This window comes from Heptranchias perlo, chromosome 4, assembly GCF_035084215.1.
Source record: "Heptranchias perlo isolate sHepPer1 chromosome 4, sHepPer1.hap1, whole genome shotgun sequence".
In the NCBI taxonomy this organism is placed as follows: domain Eukaryota; kingdom Metazoa; phylum Chordata; class Chondrichthyes; order Hexanchiformes; family Hexanchidae; genus Heptranchias; species Heptranchias perlo.
In genome coordinates this window covers 42,265,644-42,286,534 of record NC_090328.1, presented here as the reverse complement: position 1 = coordinate 42,286,534, position 20,891 = coordinate 42,265,644, and the positions used below count along the sequence as shown (strand labels likewise).

General features: G+C 44.2%; 1 protein-coding gene across 1 annotated transcript in view; it reads right to left on the bottom strand.

Annotated features, from left to right (window-relative positions):
• The window catches only part of adgrv1 (adhesion G protein-coupled receptor V1), a 507,287-nt gene that overhangs the window by 399,484 nt on the left and 86,912 nt on the right, over nucleotides 1-20,891 (bottom strand). The window contains exons 15-18 of the mRNA XM_067982173.1: nucleotides 17,853-17,976; nucleotides 6,193-6,459; nucleotides 4,144-4,270; nucleotides 529-746 (exon numbers count right to left, since the gene is read on the bottom strand). Coding sequence (XP_067838274.1) covers nucleotides 529-746; nucleotides 4,144-4,270; nucleotides 6,193-6,459; nucleotides 17,853-17,976 — 736 coding nt within the window. The remainder of the gene's footprint in view (nucleotides 1-528; nucleotides 747-4,143; nucleotides 4,271-6,192; nucleotides 6,460-17,852; nucleotides 17,977-20,891) is intronic.

Below are 20,891 nucleotides of genomic sequence, written 5' to 3'. Positions count from 1 at the left end.
CCTTATTTTAAAGGGTCTCTATTAAAATAGCAAACAGAGCAATTTGATATGAACGTGTTCAACATTTGTAGAATAATATTGCATCAGTCATTTCTAGGATATAGTTTCTAAAAACAGCTTCTGCTTTTCCTTTTTTTTTTATTTGTTCATGGGATGTGGGCGTCACTGGCGAGGCCAGCATTTATTGCCCATCCCTTATTGCCCTTGAGAAGGTGATGGTGAGCCACCTTCTTGAACCGCTGCAGTCCGTGGTGAAGGCTCTCCCACAGTGCCGTTAGGAAGGGAGTTCCAGGATTTTGACCCAGCGACAATGAAGGAACGGCGATATATTCCCAAGTCGGGATGTGTGACCTGGAGGGGAACGTGCAGGTGGTGTTGTTCCCATGTGCCTGCTGCCCTTGTCCTTCTAGGTGGTAGAGGTCGTGGGAGGTGCTGTCAAAGAAGCCTTGGCGAGTTGCTGCAATGCAATATCTTTGCATTATAACAAAATAGAATACTATTTCAACAGCCCTTGCCTCAAGCACATACCTGAAGCACTTAGCAGCCTCAAAACATAAACTTCATTGAACTCTGGAATTCCATCAGCAAGTGCATAGAGTGTTATAGGACGGGCTTGTTCTCCAGTCGTGAACAGGGCAATACCAAACGTTTCTGAAAACTCTTGCACAGGTTCCAAGAATGAATCATTGATAAACAGCTGCCATGAAACAGAGACATTGCCAAATTTTCCTCTATGTCTCACAATCCTGTTTGTAAGCAAACAAATAATAAAAAAGGAAAACATTTTACTCCAAAATATTTCACTGTTTAATATTTAGGGTAGGTATAAGTTACTTCATTGACAACAAATTTGTTGAATAAAATAAACAATAAAAAGAGGGGCCTGAAATTCTGGGTTTTTTGTTTCAAAACTGATGTAGTTCTGCTGTAGGTCACAGGTTTTTAATGTCCACAAACTTAGTCTGAAACATCAGTTTTGACTGAAGCAATCAGAATTTTTTTTTCCCAGCTATGCAACTAAGGCAGGATTCTGCAAGTTGCCTATCAGCAGCATCAGGCAGGAAAATCTTATGCTTCCACCTTCCTATTTCAGAAGGATTCTGCTTAAGGAGGCAATGGTTGAGTAAGGAGGCATAAAATAAACTGCCTCCTAGAATCATAGAATGGTTACAGCAGATAAAGAGGTCATTCCGCCCATCGAGTCCATGCTGGCTCTCTAAGAGTAATCCAGCTAGTCCCACTCCCCCGTCCCATCCCAGTAGCCCTGCAAATTTCTTCCCTTCAAGTACTTATCCAGTTCCCTTTTGAAGGCCATGATTGAATCTGCCTCCACCACCCCCTCAGGCAGTGCATTCCAGATCATAACCACTCGCTGTGTAAAAAGGTTTTTCCTCATGTCGCCTCTGGTTCTTTTGCCAATCACCTAATATCTATGTCTGGTTCTTGACCCTTGCGCCAACAGCAACAGTTTCCTCTATCTAGACTCTTCATGATTTTCAATACCTCTATCAAATCTCCTCTCATCCTTCTCTGCTCTAAGGAAAACAACTCCGGCTTCTCCAGTCTATCCGCGAAACTGAAGTCCCTCATCTCTGGAATCATTCTAGTAAATCTCTTCTGCATCCTCTCTAAGGCCTTCACATCCTTCCTAAAGTGCGGTGCCCCAAACTGGACACAATACTCCAGTTGTGGCCGAACCAGTGTTTTATGAAGTTTCTTCATAACCTCCTTCGTGTTCAAAATTATGAGGGGCCCAGATAGAGTAGACAGGAGGTACCTGTTTCCCCTAGCGGAGAGTTCAAGAACTAGAGGACATAGATTTAAGCTGATTGGCGGAAGGATTAGAGGGGACATGAGGAAAAACTTTTTTACCCAGAGGATGGTGGGTGTATGGAATTCGCTGCCCAAATTGGTGGTAGAGGCAGGGACCCTCAACTCTTTTAAAAAGTACCTGGACCTGCACCTAAAGTGCTGTAAGCTGCAGAGCTACGGACCGGGTGCCGGAAGGTGGGATTAGAATGGGCACCTGGCTGTTCTTCGAGCTGGAGCGGACACGATGGGCCGAATGGCCCCCTTCTGTGCTGTATCTTTTCTATGGTTCTTTGGTTCTATGGTTCCTTGCGTTTGTACTCTATGCCTCTATTTATAAAACCCAGGATCGTGTATGCTTTCTTAACCACTTTCTCAACCTGCCCTGCCAACATTAACGATTTGTGCACATATACCTCGCGAGAACTGATCAGTTGAAAACTGATTTCCAAACATCCTCTCAAAAAACAAAAAATAAATAACAAACTAACGAAGATCAGCCATGATCTTACTGATTGGCGCAGCAGGCTCAAGGGGCCGTATGGCCTACTCCTGCTCCTATTTCTTATGTTCTAACTTCATATCACAATGTGCACATACAGCAAGGATTTATTACCATCCCTGGTGTCTCTCTCTGCTGTTCTTAAACCTATATTTCAGGGCCAGTGATGTCAGTAATGCTGGGCTGTGTTATGATAGCATACGCCTCTTGGGACAGATGTGGCTCTCGCCTCAGGGCTTCTAAGTCCCAGGAGGACTCGTCAGTATCCTGCATCGGCACTCAGGTGCATGGGCAACCTAATCCCATATCCTGACATCTGCATGAGAAAACATCTAGCTAGAAAGATCACAAGTTGTCACCAGGAGAGAGGACTGCTTAGGAAGGCAGGCTCCAAACCATGCCATCTGTGCCAGGTCTTGGATCTGAGTACCCACTAATCAGAGGAGCAAAAGACCTGTTGCTATCACTTAGATCCTCCAAGCCCTGAAAAATGTCATCCTAAAGCTCTCGGAAGCTCCTTTCCATTGTTCTCTCTAAACAGTCCGCTAAGGCCAGAAGACAATAGTCAAAAGTGGGCATCCACTGAATAATCTGGGTGCGCCCTGTCGGGGAAGTTGGATTCGAACGCTTATGGTGCCACCACCTGCTCCAGGTAATGCTGCACTGTGTCAAATTCTTGGATTTTGGCATTGAGGATGGCACTGGACTTCACTGCGGCTCCTGTTATCTGTCTCCGGTCCTCCAAGGTGGTCCTCAGTGCCTCCATGCATGTGTGATGCTAATCCAGCATTCTTCTGTTTTTAGCAGGATCCCAAAGATCTGATTCCACAGTCTCAATAGCCAGGGGCGGACTTCTGCAGAGCCTCTGCTCCACAATGTCACATCCCACTTTCACTTCTGAGTACTCTGGCACCATGAAGGTTACAAATCATATAAAAGATACTACAAGGAAGGGTCAGCATGAATAGGTAGTGTATCTTGGCTGCTCTGATGAGGTTGTTAAACTTCTTCCTGCACCGCAAAGTAATCCTGGGGTTCAATCCTGGCACTCACTGCTACAGCCATCCCCCTCCACACTCTTGGAGGGTCTCCAACTCCCGACCCCAATCAAACCAACTCTCCTGCTCCATTTCGCCATTAGGTGAACATGCAGGTCCGGGCCCATGGAAGTCATTCATTTCTTTGATCGGGGTGCCATCCTTGCTGCCCAGGTTGTCTGCCTTCCCCCAGTGCTGCCATTGCCCCAACAGCACATTTCAGCTATTCTGCAGCACATTTTACATCCTGCTTTTGCATCAGGTCTCTGCCTCTCCAGCCCCAGCCCCAGCCCCAGCCCCCCTACTCTCTCTCCCCCAAATCTTACCCTCCTACACCCCCTTTCCTCACTGTTCCCTCCCCACCCTTCTGACCCGCTCACTTGCCCCCATTCACCCACTGCCCCAAGATATTTTACAGGGCCATCCTCTTGTATTGATTCATGGCCCATTTGGAGTCTATGTCTTATCCCTGTACTGTTTTTGTGCTCCCTCCCCACCAAGCCCAGCATATGCAAGGTGTTGCAATGGCGCAGTCGGAATTTCAGTCCCAGAATGTATGTTGTTCAAAGACATAATAAAAAGATGGAGTTCAAAATGTTTAACTATCATATAGTCATTTTTCTAATGAGAGAAGGCTAACATGTGTTCTGAAGTAAATATATATTTTTTTACATTGATGGGACAGTGTACATATAAGCTAATTCAAGTCCCTTCAGGTTGGAATATGATTTGGCTTTCATTCTACTTTCAAATTTCACACTGATTTTTTTTTTATAAACAGCAAGTTTTACTTACATAAAATCATTGGTCATTCCTTCAAATACAGACTTTTCAAAAGGTTCCAGTGAAAAGATTCCATTAGGATCATCATTTGCTTCAATAATAACTGTAGCCCTTGAGGCCCCATAAACAACTGTATCTCCTATGAAAATAACTGAAACTCAGTATTCAATGTGCTTTAGAACAACAGAAGGGATCAGTTGATAAGATTATTATTTTTCTCCATCTTATTTGGGGTTTTGGTTAACCACATAAATACTATGAGGATATAAAACAGAAATAAGTATATCACCAGGGGAGAAGCTTACCCTGTTCACGAACTGTAGTGAAATCATGAACATTTTCTTTAGAAATGTGTTTATGATTTCACTATAAAATTAAATTAAACATTGTAAATGCATTTCTAAAGAACACATTTACAATTTCACTATGAATAGCAAACTGCAGAAATTTTCCCCTAAGATCATAAGACTGGTTCCAATGAAGAGGGTCCTTCAGATTTAATCCTGCCAAAAAGTCAATCCTACCATATCCCCATTTTACTGTTTCTGAAATGAATCCAGTGTCCAGGGGCACAATTTTAAAACAGAGCCGGGAAGGGGGGGCGGCGGTCAATTTGAGGTCGGGAAACCCATTAGTACCGGTTTCCCGGATGTCCTTACGATTTTGATGTAAGGACATCTTTTATTTTTTTTTGTCCGTTTCCCATCCGACTGACCAGCTAATTTTCAGGCTGGTCTCAGTCGGACAGGAGACCAGCCAGAGAGAGGACGTCTTCAGGTAAGTCTGCAGGTAAGTCTTTGTTTGTATGGATGGGGGGACACGGGTGGGCACAGGGTGCATGGGTGGGCTCGAGGGGGTGTCGTGAGTTATGGGGGATGGGATCGGAGTCAGTCATGGGGGGATGGGATTGGGGGTCATCGTGGGGGTCCGCGATCATTGAGGGGGAGGAGGATCGGGGTCAAGGTTGGAGGATTGGGATCGGGGTCGGAGCTGGGGTCCGCAATCTGGTGTCGGGGGTCTGCGATCGGGGGGTGGGGGGAGATGGGAGTTCCGCGATCGGGGGGGGGGGGATGGGGAAATCGGTGCAAGTAGGCTTGTTGGGATTGGGGGAAGCACTCCTGCTCCTCTAAGCCCACAAGCTGTGCCTTTCTAGGCATTTACTTGTTAGTCTCGGGCCTTCTCGCCTCCTTTCACGAGACCTAAAACAGAAGGCCCGGGAATCCCGGCCCCCCAAGGTTGAAATTGGGAATCACTGAAAAATGGAGGCCTGAAGCCTCCTTGAAAGGTTTAAGGCCTGACCCGCCTCCTGAGAGCGGGTTGGCTGTCCACCCTCGTCCTGCCCCCGTGAAAACCGGAAATGGGCGGGTTGGAGGCGGGTTGGGGTCTGAAATGGTTGCAATTTTCAATGCCCCCCCATCCCCAACCAAACCATTTTTCACTTTTAAAATCGAGCCCCAGGTCTCTGCACATTCAATAATGTGGAGATGCCGGTGATGGACTGGGGTTGACAATTGTAAACAATTTTACAACAAATTGCTGGACTATAACTTGGTGTTGTAAAATTGTTTACACATTCAATAAGAGATGCTTGTTGCCACTGCTCAACCTATATATTATGACTTTATTAACTAGATCTACAAAAAAAAGCGCTAGCAAGTTCTATTTACATGAAGCAATTATGAACACCGTAATATATATTTATTAATTAATGGATAGTTTATTCAAGATGTTACGAGGTTTCAGAAATGAGATTCTAAATTGGCTTAATGATCCATTTCTTTTAGCCAGAACAGTTAAACCATAGGGTATTCTTTAAATAAAATATTTTTAGCAAAATACTACTTAATATTTAAAGGTTTTTTTTGCTACCAATAAAGACAAAATGTGAATCATAATTTAACCATATTAACTCTAAACCACTCGAAGTAACTAAAACCCATTTGTATCATTTACAATCTTGCTCTTTTCTTCATATTTAGAAAAAGGAAAACACGAGTTCTGAAGACAGTGCCTGCAACAACAATCAATTTCTGCTGCAGAAAAACAGGCAAATAATGGTACCTGTAGAATGAAGCAACACAATGTAGAATGTTTCATCTGTTTCAGGAATATCATCTTCATTAATAATAACAGAAACAGTCTTAGCCCTTTCTCCAACTTCAAATACCAGAGTATTGTTATCGCTCAGAGGAAGGAAGTCGCCTTTGCTGTTTGAGGCTCCTCCACTCTCAACATTGTAAACAACAGCAGCTACAAAGTCAGCCGATCCATTTCTAGCAACTGTGAAATTGGCAACACTTCCTTCTTGGACACTAACGACAATTGGCTCTAAAATTAAGCAAATCAGAAAAAGGGTCAGTTTCACCAACATAAAATATCTGGTAAGACATTAAACACACTTCAACTAGCCCATCTTAGAAATATACCTTTGGGAATTTTGTGCTCATAAATAGGAACACATGAACAGGAGTAGACCATTTAGCCCCTCGAGCCTGTTCCACCATTCAATGAGATTATGGCTGATCTGTGATCTAATTCCATATTGCCACCTTAGCCCCATATCCCTTAATACCTTTGGTTAACAAAAATCTATCAATCTCAGATTTAAAATTAACAATTGAGCTAGCATCAACTGCCGTTTGCGGAAGAGTGTTCCAAACTTCCACCACCCTTTGCGTGTAGAAGTGTTTCCTAACTTCACTCCTGAAAGTCCTGGCTCTAATTTTTAGGCTATGTCCCCTAGTCCTAGACGCCCCAAAACATCGGAAATAGTTTCTCTCTATCTACCTTTCAGTTCCCCTTAACAGCTTGAAAACTTCAATCAAATCACCCCTTAATCTTCTAAATTCCAGGGAACACAACCCTAGTTAACGTAATCTCGCCACTTAATTTAGTCCTTGGAGTCCAGGTATCATTCTAGTAAATCTACGCTGCACTCCCTCCAAGGCCAATATATCCTTCCTAAAGTGCGGTGCCCAAAACGGAACACAGTACTCCAGGTGTGGTCTAACCAGGGCTTTGTATAGCTGTGGCATAACGTCTATCCCTTTGTATTCTAGTCCTCTAACTATAAAGGCCAGCATTCCATTAGCCTTTTTGATTATTTTCTGTACCTATCCATGACATTTTAATGATCGATGTACATGGACCCCTGTGTCTCTTTGGGCCTCCACCGTTTCGAGCTTTTCATTTAGAAAGTACTCTGATCTATCCTTTTTAGATCCAAAGTGGATGGCCTCACACTTGCCTACAATGAAATCCATTTGCCACAGTTTTGCCCAGTCACTTAATCTATTAATATCTCTCTGTAATTTTACGCTTCCATCTACACTGCTGTGTACCCTTGTGTCATCGGCAAGCTTGGATATGTGGCTCTCTATCCCGTCATCTAAGTCGTTAATAAATACAGCGAATAGTTAAGACCCCAACACAGATCCCTGTGGGACACCACTAGTCACATTCTGCCAACTTGAGTACCTGCCCGTTATCCCTACTCTCTGTCTCCTGCCACTCAGCCAATTTCCTAACCAGGTCAATAATTTCTCCTCAATTCCATGAGCTTCAACTTTAGCTAAACAGTCCCTTATGAGGGACTTTATCGAATGCCTTCCGGAAATCCATATAAACAACATCCATAGACATTCCCCTATCCACTACTTTAGTCACCTCTTCAAAAAATTCAATCAGGTTCATCAGGAATGACCAACCCTTTATAAATCAATGATGGCTGTCTCTGATCAGCTGAAAATTTTCAAGGTGTTCAGCCACTCTATCTTTAATTATAGGCTCGTAATTTCCAGACAACAGTTGTTAGGCTAACTGGTCTATAATTCCTTGGTTTCCCTCTCACCCTTTTCTTAAATAGCAGAGTGACATATGCAATTTTCCAATCTAAAGGAATGGTTCCTGAATTGAGAGAACTTTGGAAATTTATAGTTAGGGCATCTGCAATGTTCTCATTTACATCCTTTAAAACCTTGCAATGGAAATGATTATCAAAGGATGCTTTTAAGTGCTGTATGGAGGAAAGTATTTCTGTGGATACAGATAATTGCCTTGTATTATACCAGGTCACAGTTCATGATTGCTGGTAGATTAAATGCAATATTCCTTTTTGTTCATATTTGCCATATGACAAAAAACAATAAATACCACTTCTACTCAATAAACCCAAGAGCAATAGTCCACTGATTCCATCAAAATGGAAAGTATTCATTTTATTTCTGCTGTAGTTTTCAGTACAGTACTCCTAAAGTGGTAAAAGAGCTATCAGCTACCACTTAAGTCTAGGGATAATTTGGCGACGCTCTACCACTGGAGAGGAGCTCACTAACGGTGACGCAGATCAGTAAATCAAGGCTATACTGCATGTCGAAAAATTGGGGCTTTAGTGTTACAGCCCTCTTTCTGACCTGTGCTCATTGCTATCAAAGCTCTATGCCTGTAGCAATCTTGCAAAACTACCCTATGATCATTTCTTTTATTGTACCATACTGCTCATTGTCAGAACATTTAAAAATGCTCTTGGTTATAGAGGGAAATTATGCTAATCCAAATTGAACTTTTTTTTAATGCAAGAGCCAACTGGAAGCATCCAGAATTTGGATTTTGATTTAAGATTACATGTAAAGCAGGGTTCAATTTGTGTTTCAAATGTAGGTGTTAACTCAAATTCTGATACAAACTGGATATTTTCAGTGTCTCATGGTTTTCAAATGCCTTTGTAAATCACTCGTTGACAATATATCAAACAGAAGCTGACAATTTTTCTTTGTCCACCACAAGGTTTAGATTCTTGAAGTAACAAATCCATCAAAAATTCCCATTTGATGATGATTATCATAATGAACCAATCAAATTATATTCTGATTACTATTTACTTCCTTTCCCCCCATTATCTTTATTACTGTATTCTTAGCTTACCTTCCGAAAGGCTACAAGCAGATTACTTGTTTCCATGTATCGACTGATGCCATTCTGTAACTGGTAGCTACAGTGCACTTGAAACCCCAATTTTTCCTGCAGGGAAATATTCCATGCCCAATTGACATTTTTCCCAATTCCCTTGGCTAACAATGGTGCTAATTTGCCTGCAATACTGAGGAGGAGCTGTCAGATGCAATATTAGTAATTGTTGGGTACACAGTCAAAGTTTCCCCCATCAATGACAAGCCTGAGATAACAAGTGAATGTTGTTTCCTTCCCAATTACAGATTTAAAATATTAATTCTCCCCTTAATGGTTTTCTCATGGAGCTTTCCTCAATAATGTCCAAATCCCATACTTTGCAACATGCAGTTATTAAGTTTATTACCTCTTATTTTGCTGCACATTAACATTTTATTGCCATTAGGCAGGGAAGAAATTCAATCACATTTTGCACTAGGTTAAACCTGAAGATCTCAGACTGCAGTAATTTAATGACATTTGTGCACAGAAACCAGCTCACCCCAATTCCTGACTCTTCCTCACCTTCAAGACCTGCCAGCCAGTTCAGAACAGTATAGGCAATTAAAGATGCTACAAGGCCAGTCTATGTGCCTTACAGCATTGCCTCTAAGTGGCTACAAACACAGTCACAAAGGAAATAAAAAGTCAAACAACAACAACTTCCTATTGAAATTCCACTTCATGTATACTGCTGCGCAGACTATGAATCCAAATGCAAGATGTGCTCAATTGCCAGCAACAAGCCCAAGGTAATCATTAGTGACAGGTCTGGAACTTAATGTCAGTATCAGATTAGGGATTCACAGCAACCTCAAAATCACCAATAGGACAGCAATTGCTACTTGGCTTCCTCAAACCAGTGCTTATGCTAGCTGAAATCAGAAATGCAGTGTGGGAGGTCACAGACATAACCACTGCTCCTACCAACTTCACATTTCAGTGTTGGAACACTAATATCCTGTGCCATCCATCCGGTTTAAACTATTGGCTCACTACTCCTGTTCTTGCATTTGCTAATTGCCAACACTTACACCTTTAACTAATTTCACCTGTGATGACTGTTTTTTCTTTTTCTTTCCTGTGATGACTGTCAGTTACTTTGATATTACAATTTTTAATCTGACTCTTGCATTCCTACTGATTAAAAACACCTATTACTAAAAGCTTAATAGTAAACAAGTAAATAATATCCTTTCAACAATTCTTGGCATGGAAAGTGGTTTGCAAGATTTTGGCTTCCTAAGATTTACTGACACTCCAAAATACTCAGAGAATGCTGCAATTGTCGGATGTGCTATTCTTCAGATAAAAATTAAGCTCTTGTTGCCAATTCTAGTGCTTCAGGTGGCCATTAAGTCTGCCGATTCAAGGTCCCCACATAATTCCAGGACCTGCAGCAATGGCACCATGGTGCATGCAGCTAATCAGCTCCGCTGACTCTTGCGGGGGAATTTTAACCCCCACGAAGGGTGGGACAGCGGCGGGGGGTAAGTTAAAATTTCACAGATCTGAACCCCGACCCCAACCTGGGTCCTCCACGGTTTTAAGGGAGGCGGGTTTGGTTGGGGCCGACTAACCTACTCTCGAGAGGCAGGTCCGTCATACGTTAATGAGGGTACTTTCATGAGATTTTGGCAGCGATTTGAAATTAACGCCTCCAGCACAGGACTCGGGAAACTCGGCAGTAAAACGTAGGCAAGATCGAGCATGGACTATGGTTTGCAAGGTGGTTAAAAGTCAGGGGGTAAATTTTAAGCCCGAGTCAGGAAGAGGGCGAGAAGGAGAATTCCTGATAGGAAACCTGGGAGTACGCGTTTCCTGGAAGTCCTTATGATCTTGACATAAGGACATCTTCTAATTTTTTTTTGTCGGTTTCCCACCCGACAGGCAAGCCACATTGACAGGCTGGCTGTCAGTCGGAAGAGGGAACAGCCAGGAAGCGGATGCCAGCAGGTAAGTCTTAGATTGGAGGGAGGGGGGGTCAGCCTTCAGGGGGAATGGTCATCAGGGGGAGGGGGGTCAGTCACCAGGGGGTTGGGAGTCACCGGGGGGGGGGGGGGGGGTCCGAGGGTGGGGTCGGTCATCGGGGGGGGGTCATCGGGGGATCGGTCATTGAGGGAAGTCAGCGTGGGGTCGGGGATCATGGGGGAGTCTGGGGGTCTGTCAGCTGGAGGAGTAATTTGGGGGTTCATCAGGAGGTCAGGGATCATTAGGGGGATCGGTCATGGGTCACCAAGGGGATCAAAGATCGTTGGGGGGGGGCGGCGTCAGGGATCATTGGGAGGGGTTTCGGAGATCGTGGGCGGGGCTCGGAGATCGTGGGAGGGGGTTGAAGATCATGGAGGGGGGGTTGGAGGTCGGGGGGGGTTAGAGATCGTGGTGGGGTCAGAGATCGTGCGGAGGGGTCTCGGAGATCATGCGGGGTGGTCACAGATCATGGGGGGGGGGGATGGATTGGGGGTCACCAGAGATGGGTGGAAGATGGGGTGGGTCGGATGATCACGTTTGTGGAGTCGCAGCAGTTAGGTTTGTAGGGCCTGGGGGAAACACTCCTGCAAAACACTCCGGGCCCACAAGCAATGCAATAAAGGCACTTGCCTGCTGAGCTGGGCCTTCCTGCCTCCTCTCATGTGGTGTGAAGCAGAAGGCCCAAGAACCCCGGCCCCCAGAAGTTAAAAATAAAAAATGCTGTCAAAATGGAGGCCCACAGCCTCCTTAAAAGCTTTCACTAACCGATCCGCCTCCTGAGAGCAGGCCGGTCGTCCGCCCCTCGACCCGCCTCCATTAAAACCGGAAGTGGGCAGATTGGAGGCGAATTGGGGTCGGGTTTTAGTCTTTTTTACAATTTTTACTTTCCCACCTGCCCCCAACCCACCCATTCGTGGGGCTAAAATTTAGGCCCAGGTGTCCTGATAGGAAAAGAGTCTCAGTGCTCACAGCTGCTTTCTCAGTTCCCTCTGGTAAACGGTTTGCTGAGAGTTCTTGAGGTGACAGATATATTGGTAAAGTTTGGAGGTGCTCACACAGAGAACATCAGGATGGGTGACGCCATGGCTGCTTTAGATTGGACTTCGGATGAGGAAGACAATCACCATCCACAGCAGCAAGGTCATGCTGTGGAGGGAGCTGCAGGTGTACAACAAAGAGGAGTGCATCAGAGAGGAGGGCATCAGAAAGGAGGGCAACAGAGAGGAGGCCAACAGAGAGGCTAGGTTCACAGGAGGCACTACCCACCTAACAGGGTGCACAGACAGAGGCATGGCTTCCTTGACCTCTCTGAAGAACAATGCTTCCGGAGGCTGACATTGTCACGTCACATGGTCGCAGACATCTGCAGCCTCCTAGAAGAGCTGTTCCCTGCTGGACATGGTGGCCATGCATTACCAGTCGCTGTGAAAGTCACCACTGCCCTCAATTTTTTTGCCTCTGGATCCTTTCAGGGCGCCAGCGGAGACATAACGAGTGTCTCCCAGTCGGCTGCACATAAACGCATGTGATGAATGGATTGTTTGCCAGGGCTGCGAATTAGGTCAACTTCCCCTGTGATGACAATAGCCAGAACGAGCGGGCGCTCGGATTCGCGTCCATGGCTGGGTTCCCACAGGTACATGTTGCCATCGACTGCACACACGTGGCAATTCAAGCACCACCAGATCAACCAGGAGTATTCATGAACCACAGGGATTTCATTCCATCAATGTTCAGTTGGTGTACAACCACAAGAAAAGGTTCATGCAGGTCTGCGCCAGACTCCCTGGGAGCTGCCACAATGCTTTCATACTGCGGCAGTCCAACATCCCCGACCTGTTCATACCTGGAACCAGCCTTAAGGGGTGGCTGCTAGGCGTCAAAGGATTCCGCCTTCAAACCTGGCTGATGACACCTCTGAGGAATCCCACCAATTAACGCCAAGAGCAGTGCAACGACAGCCATATGACAACCAGATGTGTCATCGAGCAAGCCATCAGCATGCTCAAGATGCACTTCACTTGTCTGGATAGCTCTGGAGGTGCCCTTCAGCACTCGCCAGCGAGGGTCTCTAGAATGTTCGTGGTGTGCTGTGTTCTGCACAACACTGCACAGCAGTGAGGACTAGAAGTGGAGGAGGAACAAGGCGCTCATCACTCATCATCTGATGATGATTCCAATGAAGAGGACGAGGACGAGGAAGAGAGGGAAGATGAAGATGGGACATCCAACGCCAGACCAGCCGCACACGTTGCTGCTCGGGTTGCCAGGAATGCCCTAATAGCTCAAAGGTTCAGTTAGTCACACTGGACCAAAGTAACAATCACATCCCCCGACCCCCCCCACCCCCCAACTCACACAAAGCAGTCCTGTAACTAATCATTCACCCATTGTACATCTCCCAGTTGGTCCCATCAATTCATGTCTTCACATTCATCACCAACCAACTGAAAAGGCAACTTGACGCCCAGCACGCAAGAATGGGCAATGCGGGGAAGTGGTGTAAATTAATAAATTTTATGTGAGGTCATAAAAAAAGGAAACTTAATAACATAACATTTTCAAAGTCACCCATGTGCATATCCTTGGTGAACTACAATGTTTTTATTTCCCTTTGCCTACCGCTCTTACTAGGTGTTGGAGCCCATGAGGGTCCCACCAAAGACTGCTCCACCTGCACTTGTGCAGGGGCAGTCTCAGCCATCGGGAGACAAGGCAGATGTCAGGTATTGGATATGGGGCGGGCAACGGGTGAAACGTGAGAGCGCTTTGAGGGGAGTTCCCACTTCCATGTCCCCTTTCGCCATCTTCCCTCTCTAGGGCCAGTGGCACATCACTCCTACTTCTCTGCAGGGGAGCAGCTTGGTGCAGTTGTAAGGTCACGGCTAAGGTATCTGTCATCCTGTTTAAGTGCTGCCATCCAAAGTCTGCATGGCCTGCATGGACTGGTTTGATAGCCGCGATTAAAGTTCCACAGAGGCGGCCACTCTCTCCATGGAAGACATTCTCGCAATGGCCTGTGACATCAATCCACAAATGTTCGAGTTGGACTCTTCCATCCTCTCTGCTATTAAGGACAGTGTGCATAGTACATCTGCCAGTACCTCGCAAATTTGCTGCTGTCCCTCTATGATTCTCTTTTTCATCGATGGCCTCCGGTGTTCAGCATCTGTGTCCAGCTGAGCAGAGCTTGGAGGAGTGCGTCCTCCGACAAGGACTCTCTACAGCTGTCCTTCCCACGACTCTCTTCTTGTTCTCGCTTATGAACTGTGATTCAGAAGGTGAAAACCCAACTAGCTGTCTGACAGGACACACCGAAGTGCAATTATCTGCGCTGGCACATGTTATATGTCCTGTGATGATGCACCCTCAGAAGAAATCTGGTCTTCTGAGGAATCGTCATCAGGAAAATCCACAGGCTGCTGTTCCACGCGTGAAGGCCCCGGAGGAGAGGAAAGACTTATATGAATTAGTACTGGCAATGTAAAAATGTTGCTACTTAGCATAATTACGATCATTATATTTCACTTGTTACTGAAATCAAGTCAACATGACTAAGTATTATGTGAGATGTGGGTCAGAGATATTAAATTCTGCCTCCAGGCAGCTGCGAAGCCCCAGTCTCTCCATTTCCGATGGTCAGGGAAGCAGATATGTCACTGATCTCCATGGCCTCTTCCTCTAATGATGTGAGCTGCACTATCTGTAGCGGGCCAACTCCAATCCTCTTCCTCTCCCTTGTGTTTTGTGCTCACTTCTTCTGCAACGGGGGAAGAACAGACCAATGGGTGACTGTAAGGCATGTCTTCACCCGATGAATGCAGTGCATTCGATGAGGGTGACTATCAGACAGATGCATCACATTGCATAAGGATTGGGGTGAGTGGCAGTGGTAGATGGATTCATGGGGAGGTGAGGAAATGCACAGAAAGTGAACGATGGGTGCTCTTCAAATTTAAATGCCATTGAGGAGTGATATGATGGAGTACACTTGACAAGTCAGAGTGGGGGTGGGGGGCTGGTGTGCACTGCAGGATGTAGGTGAATGTGCAACTGTCCTCACCTTTCCTAACCTAGTTAGGTCATTCAAGCGCTTCCTGCATTGGATCCAGGTTCGGGGCAAAATGCTCCTGCTGTTAACCTCCTCAGCCACCTCCAACGATGATGTGGAGATGCCGGTGATGGACTGGGGTTGACAATTGTAAACAATTTTACAACACCAAGTTATAGTCCAACAAATTTATTTTAAATTCCACAAGCTTTCGGAGGCTTCCTCCTTCGTCAGGTGAACGAAGGAGGAAGCCTCCGAAAGCTTGTGGAATTTAAAATAAATTTGTTGGACTATAACTTGGTGTTGTAAAATTGTTTACAACCTCCAACGATGACAGCAGCAGGTTTCTTCTTCCCGTTGCTGGGAAAGATTATCTCCTTCCTGCTCCTTACTGCACCACAACTAGCGAAGCATCGTTAAAGCAGGGTGCAGCCTTTGAATGTCCTGAATCCATCTTGAAAGTTTGCCGTCTCTTTACTGAACCTCCTAACTCCTCCAAATTCCATCTTGGAATTGGCCATTTAAATAGTCGAGTTGAGATCACATCATGCGGGTTCGCATCATGCCCGCTGAAGCGCACTGGAGACGCAAAACCCTGAAGTAAAATGATAATTAAGTATCCATGTTGAAATTGGACATTCTGACTGGTGAAACTTCTTCCTGGTTTCGCACCAGCAATCGCCCCCTGGCTCCGCTCAGAACCCGCCTCTGCGTTACAATTGGGGGCTTGATCATCCTGGCATGCATTCTCTCAGGCAGTATCATGTCAAGTGTGACATGCTGTGTCTAGGGTGCTTCTGAAACACCTTTCAGCATAATGGTTAGTCAAGCGTTCCAGTGATGCCTCTGGAGTTCTGCTGGTTCAGCTTCCTTTGGGAAGAGGAGCCTTCACCAGCACATCTACCAGAGTGAAGTAATTTCAAATCTCTCTGCAGATGCAGGGATGCAGGTGCTGGTGGGAGGCTGTGCAGCATCTTCCGGGGCAGCTTGACCTGCCTGGCATCCCACTACAGATGCTCCTTTTCCTCCAAACATGTCAGCTCAGAGGATCCCCATGGGCAAACATTATTGCTGATAAATGGAGCTGGGCAAAAAGATAAATTAATGACAATTAGCACAAAGCTTAAGTGTCAGCTGGAAAAAAAATTACAAGGGCCCAGTAAAGGTCCTAAAAACAATTATCTTTAACATCTGTCTGCCTTTTAAAGGCCCTCCTGCCTACAGGTCTGTACTGAGACCACCTTTGCTAGGTGTGCTGGAGACTTGGCACAAAATGGTCCAGCACCCTTCCCCACCCTCTTTTGAATATTGTAATGGAGCTCCCACCTTTGGATGGGAGTTTTCAATAGACACCCCACAACCAACAAATAAACATTCTGATTGAATGGTGAAGCAGGCTCGAGGGGCCGTATGACCTACTCCTGCTCCTATTTCTTTTGTTCTTATGTTATGTTCTTAAAGCAGAACCAAGATTAAACAACAAGCCAGCAGGACTCCTTTCCAAAAATGGGCTCAGATGGGGCCCAGAAAATTGACCTATTTTTCTTTCCATCAGAGCATATGTAATATACGCCTGTTCTTTTCACTTGTAGAAATAAAGGTGCTGTATCTTTGTTACCATTTCTATCTGTGAATATTTATCTTTTTGGGTCATGTATTGTCATTGCATCCTCCATTATGCACTTATTTGTTTGACATTTGTAGTGAAATTGTAAATAACAGATTACAAAAATGTTTACGATATTGCTGCAAGTAGTAAACAAAGCAAATCTTCCCTCAGCTTTTCTTTTTATGTCTCTAAGAACCAGGGCTCTCTTTTATGCCCATAAAAGTGATTTGCTGCTACTTCACAGTAATCCTCTGTCTTACCCTTCTCTCCTATCTCTAGTTGTGCAACTTCTTCCAGGCCCTTTCAGACCTCTAAGTAATAGACAAAAAGTTCACACATTATGTGCCGTATATTAATGCAGCTTGTCTCTGTGCCTTGTTGGAAGAGAGGGTTGGTTCTGCTCCACTAAGGAGTCCTTGCTGTTTCTCCATTGTCCAATTGCTTAGAACAGTCAGAACCTTTCCACAGAGAGACCTTTATGGCCTTGCCACTCAGCCATTTTGCAACATTTCTGTGCTCCCCATAGCTGGATTCACCAATTTTTGTCATTCCAGCTTGTTAGCTGCTTGAGAAGTATTAAAGGGACATTATTTCATTATTTTGCTGATTTTTGCCATTCCCACTATTTTGATTATTAGCTGTAAAAAAAATTTCAAAAAGTTATTAACCTTTCAAACAAAGATTAATTTTAATGGATGTAGAGGGCCACACCCAAATTCCAGATTGTCCTTGTAGTCTCTATTGTCAGTATGAAACACTCCCAGATTAGATAGCAAGCTAGAAGCACCCTCTGTTGTGCCACAACAATATGCCTTATCCTAATCTCAGCAGCGTCTCCCTATTTGCATTTATCACACTATCCTTGCTTATGGCCTCTCTAATTGAGATTGCGAATTCAGTGCTGATCTGTGCTAAATTATGGGCAATTTGTGCTCAATAGAACTGGAGTATGACTGCCGAAACTCATTTCATGTAAGACCATTCGTAAAGGAGACTTGTGTCCCATCAGCCTGATTGGATTCAAACTTTGATCCCAAAGGTGAAAGGACAGTAACATATTCCTAATAACTTATTTTCATCTAGAATTAATAATAGGTTTGTGTTGAATGCTTGTAGAAAAATATTATAAGAGGTGAACCAAACCTTCAAAATAGATGGGATCATCGTTTTTTTTAATAAGAAGAGTTGTGTTAAGTACACTTCCAAGCCTGGCACCTCCAGTGGTATTTAAAAGGATGACTGTGAAGGTTTCCATTTCCTCAGGAATCTGGGTAAAGATTACAAAGATAATAAAGTAAATTAACTTGGAGTTTTATAGCTTAAGCAAAGTTTTTTTTATATATAATGAGTAAAGTACAGGTTGGTTTGCACTTCAGTGGATAGCTTTTTCCAAAGAATTCAACCAAATACTCAAGGGAATATTTTAACACTAGACTATCATTGGATTACATTTCCTGCAGACATACAAGCCTTAATTATCCTGGTCAATATTATGTTTGTAATAGAATATGTTGTTCCAGCATTTACATAACTATTGGTAATGTTCGCAATCAGCCAGGCACTCCACGTAAATGATGGCATCCGTCACGCTGCAAAGCACATATCACTTACTACTTTTTAACACTTTTGGATATTCGAGATTTCAACAAATTGATATTTAAAGCCTCCATTATAATAAACATCCATTAAACATGCTAATCGCTATTATTAATGTCTCAGGGGCATTAACCTTGTCACAATTTGACATTCAATGAAACTCATAAGATAGATAGATTCAAAATATACATATCTTTTGATTGCGTAAAACATGTATGAAAGCTGTTCTAGAAAACGAAAGCTAAAGAAAATTAATTATCAATATGAACATGCAGACTGACTTAATATTGAAAAGTTATGCCCCTCAACTCAATGATTTATAATACCTTTATGAATTTATTTAACTCCATGTATAAAATGTAATTCCATAACCATCTTTGGCCCCTGCTACAAACTCTGAATCCTTGCCCCCTGATTCCCTTCCCCGCACTGACCACTCTCTCAGGCTGATCCAGACTATTTGCAACCTCAGAGTCCTATTTGATCCAGAGCAGATTTTCCGATTCCGTATCCTCTCCATCACGAAGACCACCTAGTTCCACCTCTGTAACATTGCCCATCTCCACCCCTGTCTCAGCCCATCTGCCGCTGAAACATTTATCCATGCCTTTGTCACCTCCATACTCAACTATTCCAATGTTGCCCAGGCTAGCTTATCCAAAACTCTGCTGCCTGTATCCTACCCTGTACCAAGTTCTGCTCACTCACCATCTCTGGGCTCGCCGATCGACACTGGCTCCCGGTCCCCCAATGCCAGAAATTTTAGATTCTCATTCTCATGTTTAAATCCGTTCATGGCCTCGTGCCTCCCTAACTCTGTAACATCCTCCAGTTCTACAATCCTACAAGAACTCTGTGTTCCTCAGACTATGGCCTCTTGTTCATCCCCCATAACTTTTGCCCCACCACTGGCGACTGCGCCTTCAGCAGCCTAGCCCTATGTTCTGGAATTCCGTCCCTAACGCTCTCCACCTCCCTCTCCTCCTTTAAGACCCTCCTTAAAACCCAACTCCTCAACCAAACTTTTAGTCATCCCTCCTAATAGCTTCTTCTTTGGCTCGGCATCCATTTTTGTCCAATTAAGCTTTTGTGAAGACTTGGGACATTTTTCTACGTTAAAAGTACTATGTAAGTGAAAGTTATTGTTTTTGATAATTCCCACTGCATACAGAAGTACATTAAGAAATTCCTCAGCCCAGCTCCACCAGCGCATGTGCGGCTGAGTGCACACTGGTGACCTCTGCTCCTGACCCCACTGGAGTAGCCACAGTCAGGGTGGAGTCAAATATTTAACAGATGCTGGGCAGGCACCCGCTCCAACAAGGACACTTCTTTGGTATCTTCTACAGGAGGAAGAGGAGGAGGGGAGGAAATGCAGATGAACACGTGTAAGATGACTGCGTGAGGTGCCACAAGCATTATATGGACTACACATTTGGGAGCAGTTCATATAAGTTACATTGCAGCAATGTGATCTTCATTCTGACAATATAATTTTTCTTACCACAGTATTCATTCATCTAGTTTTAATTTTCTCTACAGACTACAATAAAGTTTCAGTAAGGACCAGGGAAATACCTTGTTACAATGCAGTTTTTTGTAATATCACATCACCACAATGAGGTTCAAATGTCATCTCAAAAACATACGTTTTATATTTACAAAAACAAGATTACTAAAAAATAAGTGCTGAAGTATATAATTTCAGCTAGCTAAAGTAGTAGCTAGTGAATCATATCTCTGATAAAATATTTAGTTGAGTCATTTGGTTGAACAGATTATTCTTTGAAAAAGTAACAACTGGGGCAATTAATCTTTTGTTTGGTGAATATTATGTACAGGATATCAAAACTAGACAAATATATTTAAATCAATTACCAGAAAAATATTCTACAGAAATTAACTGAGAGTCATGTTTCACTTCTAAACAATATGCAATACGCAATTAAATACACAAACCTCTGTATAATAGATCATGACCCCACTACAAATCACTTCTGCCCACCCGAATGAGGTAGCGGAACTCAGGCACTCCCAGAGAGGGGGCACCTGAGGCCCATATCGGGCTGAAGAACAAAACAGCAAAAAATAACTACAGTAAAGCTACAATAACTACAGTAAAGCTACAATAGCTAAAAAAACTACAGTGGGCTTAAGGAACCACAGCCCCTCTGCTCACCTTCCCCCACCCCCCCCCCACCCCACCCCGACAATGTGCAATTTCCTATGCAAGTTACATGCAGTGGAAACCCAACAGATCTGGATTCTATCCCAAAATGTCCCCCACCTGCCAGGATTGCATCATATTTCCACCCTCTCTAGCCCCTGGAATTTCAGGCCATGTGTATCTGGTACCAATAAAAACAGTTTTAAGACATTTAGTAAAAGCAAACTACGAACACGTGCACATTCTGTGCATAACATATTTTACTGATATTAGCCTGGTAAACACACAAAGTCTCCAGAGGGAACAGAAGTACAATGGGGCAGGACGTCCTTCAGCTGCTTTGGCCTGCCAATGATCCCATCCCAAATCAGGGGGATGGGGTCATTAGAATATTTGGGATGGGTGACAGGTGCATGTAA